The 6,000-nt window shown below is 43.0% G+C and overlaps 1 protein-coding gene across 7 annotated transcripts in view; it reads left to right on the forward strand.

The window, feature by feature from the left end:
- LOC110504976 (uncharacterized) overlaps positions 1–4,606 on the forward strand; it is a 60,732-nt gene extending 56,126 nt beyond the window's left edge. For 3 of the 7 annotated variants that reach the window (XR_016491658.1, XR_016491659.1, XM_090219644.1), the window contains one exon: positions 4,165–4,606. Coding sequence is in view for 3 of the 7 variants with exons in the window: in XM_090219644.1 (XP_090075770.1) it covers positions 4,165–4,307 (143 nt within the window). In the remaining 4 variants the exon portion in view is untranslated. Of the gene's footprint in view, positions 1–2,225; positions 2,387–4,164 lie in introns of all 7 variants that reach the window. The other 4 variants (XR_016491656.1, XR_016491657.1, XM_090219642.1 and 1 more) reach the window with 2 other exon arrangements.
- The last annotated feature ends 1,394 nt before the right edge of the window (positions 4,607–6,000 follow it).

The following is a 6,000-nucleotide window of genomic DNA, read 5'->3' on the forward strand; positions in this document are numbered from 1 at the left end:
AAAGGGGGATACCTAGTCGGTTGTACAACCGAATGCATTCAACTAAAATGTGTTTAATGCATTTAACCCAACCCCTTTAAATCAGAGAGGTGCGGAGGGCTGCCTTAATCAACATCCACGTCTTCGGCGCCCGGGGAACAGTGGATTAACTGCCTTGATCAGGGGCAGAACGACAGATTTTTACCTTGTCAGCTCGGGGATTCGATCCACCAACCTTTTGGTTACTGCAATGCTCGTAGAATTTCCCTTGCCGTGTCGATCTACTGAGTATTGTTTGTCATGCTTTATATAATACACTATATATACACCAGTATTTGGACACCTCTTCAAATTAGTGGATTTGGATATTTCAGCTTCACCCGTTGCTGACAGGTGTATAAAATCAAGCACACAGCCATGCAATCTCCATAGACAAACATAGGCAGTAGAATGGCCTTACTGAAGAGCTCAGTGACTTTCAACGTGGCACTGTCATAGGATGCCACCTTTCCAACAAGTCAGTTTGTCACATTTTTGCCCTGCTAGAGCTGCCCCGGTCAACTGTAAGTGCTGTTATTGTGACGTGGAAACGTCTAGGAGCAACAACGGCTCAGCCGCGAAGTGGTAGGCCACACAAGCTCACAGAACGGGACCTCAGAGTGCTGAAAGGCACAGCGCGTAAAAATCCTCTGTCCTCGGTTGCAACTCTCACTACAGAGTTCCAAACTACCTCTGGAAGCAACGTCAGCACAAAAACTGTTCATCGGGAGCTTCATGAAATAGATATCCATGGCTGAGCACAAGCCAAAGATCACCATGTGCAATGCCAAGCGTCGGCAGGAATGGTGTAAAGCTCACCGCAAATGGACTCTGGAGCAGTTGAAACGCGTTCTCTAGTGTGATGAATCGCGCTTTACCATCTGGCTGTCTGACTGACAAATCTGGGTTTGGCAGATGCCAGGAGAACACTATTTGCCCCCAATACATAGTGCCAACTGTAAAGTTTGGTGGAGGATGGTCTTGGGCTGTTTTTCATGGTTTGGGCTAGGTCCCTTAGTTCCAGTTAAGAGAGATCTTAACGCTACAGCATCCAATGACATTCTAGACAATTCTGTGCTTCCAACTTTGTGGCTACAGTTTGGGGAAGGCCCTTTCCTGTTTCAGCATGACAATGCCTGGCCTGTACAGAGCCCTGACCTCAACCCCATCAAACACCTTTGGGATGATTTGGAACGCTGACTGCAAGCCAGGCCTAATTGCCCAGACTTGGTTTAGCTAGTATAGTGCAAGTGTCTCTCTCACTGGCATGCCACAGGGCTGTTGGAACCTTGCAGCCTCGATCAGCCTTGTATTCATTGTTCCTTCATTTCTTTGTCCCTGTCTCTGACTCATCCTGTTCAACAAAAAGGTAGGAACAGTAGCAAATCTTCCTATTTTACAAAGTCACCATCCCTAAATCAAGAGTAATTCTCGGATGTTGCTATTGTCCGCCAGATCGATGCCAGGAGATTTAGGCCACCCCAGCGAATGGCTATTTCATAAAAGAAAAATGGTGTCATTTCATTGTGAGGTCACTGATGATAGATAATTCCATTGACAAGTTAACGCAGAACAGAGGCTGTGAGAGCAACTTCCACTTCATACAGCGTCCGTTCCACTTTGATCACACCTTGATTGATAGATTCAAATGAACTCTCTTCCCTACTCTCTTGATCTAGCTCTCTTTCATGTCTTACTCATTCTCAATGCAGCCTGACAGGACGTATGACCTGAAGATCGGCCAACCCACAGTGTCTTACTTCCTCAAGCAGGTGGCTGGCATCCAGAAAGGGGGCCAGTAAAACCGGCAAGGTTTGGACATTGTTGGCTGGTTTCCCCCCCTCACTCCATCTCTGTAGCCGGCTGTCTGAGGCCAGGCCCGTACCGGACGGGCAGACGTCTCACACAGGGCGTTGAGGCGGAGATTGGACTTCTTTGATTGATGATATATTTATGATCGGGGGGGGCTTTAAGCCAGGCAATTACAGGCAGGAGGAAGGTAGTGGGAAAAGTGGTGGGCTAAGGAAAGAGAATTATGGATTTCCTCCTTCTGTGCCAGCTCCTCCCTTTGATCACTTCCTCGTTTTTTCCTCCACACTCTGCCCTCCTTTTTGCTCCTTACCCTTTCTCATTATTCCACCGTTCGCTCCCCTTGGTTTCTTCATCCTATTTCCACTTTGGACTCTTATCTCTTTCTCCATCTCTAGGCTATGAGACAGCCGGGAGGGTGTCTGTGGAGGGCTGTGTATGAGATCACTCAGGTCAAGGCACAGGACGAGGCCTTGAAGATGCAGAATGCTTCCTTAGAGACGGTCGTCAAGAGCATCATCGGTTTGGCTCGCTCGTTGGGCGTTGAGATCGTCAACGAGTAAGACCCTTGTCTCAAAGTGCCTAGTGTCATTAATATTGGAACAATACTTGGCATTGAAAAACTCATTCTGTTGTACTCCCAGGTACACTACCGTTCAAACGTTTGTGGTCTCTTAGAAATGTCCTTGTTTTTTGAAAGAAAAGCAAAAACATTTGTCCATTAAAATAACATAATTGATCAAAAATGCAGTGTAGACATTGTTAATGTTGTAAATTACTATTGTAGCTGGAAACTGCTTTTTTTTAAATGGAATATCTACATAGGCCCATTATCAGCAACCATCACTCATGTGTTCCAATGGCACGTTGTGTAAGCTAATCCAAGTTGATAGGGTCATTAGGGTCATTAGAAAACCCTTTTGCAATTATGTTAGCACAGCTGAAAACTGTTCTGCTGATTTTAAAGAAGCAATAATATTGGCTGCCTTTAGACTAGTTGAGTATCTGGAGCATCAGCATTTGTGGGTTCGATTACGGGCTCAAAATGACCAGAAACAAATACCTTTCTTCTGAAACTCGTCAGTCTATTCTTGTTCTGAGAAATTAGTATTTTCCATGCTTGAAATTGGCAAGAAACTGAAGATCTCATACAGCGTGGTGTACTACTCCTTCACAGAACAGCGCAAACTGGCTCTAACCAGAATAAAGAGGAGTGGGAAGCCCTGGTGCACAACTGAGTAAAAGGACAAGTACATTAGTGTCTAGTTTGAGAAACAGACGCCTAACAAGTCCTCAACTGGCAGCTTCGTTAAATAGTACCCGCAAAACACCAGTCTCAACGTCAACAGTGAAGAAGCGACTCTGGGATGCTGGCCTTCTATGCAGAGTTACAAAGAAAAAGCCATATCTCAGACTGGCCAATAAAAGATTAAGATGCGAAAAAGAACACAGACATTGGACAGAGGAAGATTGGGAAAAAGTGTTATGGACAGACAAATCTAAGTTTGAGGTGTTCGGATCACGAAGAACATTCGTGAGACGCAGAAAAAATGAAAAGATGCTGGAGGAGTGCTTGACGCAATCTGTCAAGCATGGTGGAGTCAATGTGATGGTCTGGGGGTGCAGTGCTTTGGTGGTAATACAGTGCTTTGGTGGTAAAGTGGGAGATTTGTACAGGGTAAAAGGGATCTTGAAGAAGGAAGGCTATCACTCCATTTTGCAACGCCATGCCATAACCTGTGGACGGCGTTTAATTGGTGCCAATTTCCTCCTCCAACAGGACAATGACACAAAGCATAGCTCCAAACTATGCAAAGTCTATTTAGGGAAGACGCAGTCAGCTGGTATTCTGTCTATAATGTAGTGGCCAGCACAGTCACCGGATCTGAGAGGTGTTTCAGGAAGCATGGGGTGAAATCTTTCAAGATTACCTCAACAAATTGACAACTAGAATGCCGGAGGTCTGCAAGGCTGTAATTGCTGCAAATGGAGTGTTCTTTGACGAAAGCGAAGTTTGAAGGACACAATTATTATTTCAATTAAAAATCATTATTTATAACCTTGTCAACGTCTTGACTATTTCCTATTCATTTTCATTATTTCCTATTCCTATTCATGTATGTTTTCATGGAAAACAAGGACATTTCTAAGTGACCCCAAACTTTTGAATGGTTGTGTATGTGTTAACAGACTGTAATTAAGTGCCATTCTCTTAATTGGCAAATGGTACTGTCCACTATTCAGTTAGGACCACTGTATCGTTGATAAAAAAATAGTTGTGCCACTTTATTCACTTTTTGTCTTATTTTCCCCTCTCTCTCTCTCTCTCTCTCCCAGTCTCTCACCCTGTCTCGCCTTACCTTCCTCCCTCTTATCCCACCTTCAGTTTATCGGCAGAGGAGTCTAACACTTTCCTGGAGGAGAAGGAGAGGCTGAGAGCCGAGGCTGCAGCCGAAGCAGAGTCAGTGAAGAAGAAATGAGGACCACCCCATATCCTACATATGCATTTATACTGACCCTGTACTGTACACATACCACTCACATACACACGTTCTGTCATAACTGTCATTTACAGTAGATCTGTATTTCTTAGCAAAATAAACTTGTATGATTTTAAGTGTAGTTGAGTGTGTTTTTATGCCAATTTTCTCAACGAGATTCATGTTTTCTCTAGAGTTTATTAAATACAAACAATGTGCAGAAGATGATTTAAGGAATGTTTTTCATCTCTCAATATTGGCATCAAACCAAGCTGTATTAAAGGAATTTGTTATAAAAATTGCTGCATCTTCTTTCATTTGCCATCTATCAAATTAAAAAATGGTTGAATGGTCCAGAAGAAGTGGTTTTCCTGTGCTTTATATACACTGAGTATACCAAACATTAAGTCCACCTTAATATTGAGTTACATGGCCCATGTCTCCAGCGCTTCCCACAGTTGTCAAGTTGGCTAGATGTCCTTTGGGTGGTGGGCCATTCTTGATACAAAAGGAAACTGTTGAGCATGAAAAAAACCAGCAGGTTTGCAGTTGTTGACACAAACCGGTGCGCCTGGCACATACTACCATACTCTGTTCAAAGGCACTTAAGGCTTAAAAGTACTTCTTTAACCTGTGTTGTGTCTTTGGCTTTTCCCGATTAAGTGAAATGATGTGCTATTCTATAAAATAATTTCTCTGTAATTAATATTACCTGATTGAGCTAATCATGTGAATGTAATTAACTAGAGTCGGGGCACCACAAAATAATATTTATAGAGCTGTTATCTTCCGAATAAACTCTTAAAGACTTGGTAATATTTTACATCAATAGCAGTCAATATTAATAGTCACCTTAATTCAGTCTCATCTGAAAGTTGTAAATTCTTGGTTATCTTCACGAACCCTGGCTAACAAGTTGAATCAACGATACAAAATTGGGTTTATTTATTTACTAAATACCTAACTAATCACACAGAATTACACATAACTAATCATAACTTGATTACAAATTACGTCATAAAGGAAAACGTCCCTAGCGGGCGGACAAATATGACAGCTTGTTACACAAAAGAAAAGGGTCTGGGTTTGAGTGAAAGAGCGGGAAGACTGAGGAACAAAGGGCGAAGCTGTGCTATCGTAAATACAGTATCTTATGCATTCTAAATTACCGCCCATTTGGAAAAGGAAAATGCAATAAATACTTACTCTTGAGCTGCGTTTCGGTAGGTTGGTGGTAGATGGGAGGCCGTGTTGCCAAACCGAGTCCTTTGTCCTTTGAAGAATGTCTCTGGTGGTCAATTGGATACGTTGTAGTAACGTTGTGTGATAGACGAGATACTCTCTGTTCCTTCCTAACCCTCGTTTGCAGCTGCTGTTGCTGGCTCAACGGCTAGGAGGTATCACTTCTGTAGTAAATAAGAGTTTAAAGTTCATACCATTCGCAACCAAAGCTCACGCTGATGTTGGCTTCGTTCTGTAGTTATTATCTGAACCATTCTGACATCGGACCGTCGTCCTCACATCCTCGGAACAGAAGATTATATTGTTGTCAAGGCTTTATATAGGAAGGGAGAGGAGGGCGTGTTTGAAAAGTTTTATAACCCATGTCCCTTCACAGGGGCGGGCCACTGATTGAGCAGAGCCCTAACCTTATGAAAACCCAAATCTCTCATTAGGAATTAAAATACATTTA

Source organism: Oncorhynchus mykiss, chromosome 25 (genome assembly GCF_057628025.1).
Source record: "Oncorhynchus mykiss isolate SJ-2025 chromosome 25, ASM5762802v1, whole genome shotgun sequence".
In the NCBI taxonomy this organism is placed as follows: domain Eukaryota; kingdom Metazoa; phylum Chordata; class Actinopteri; order Salmoniformes; family Salmonidae; genus Oncorhynchus; species Oncorhynchus mykiss.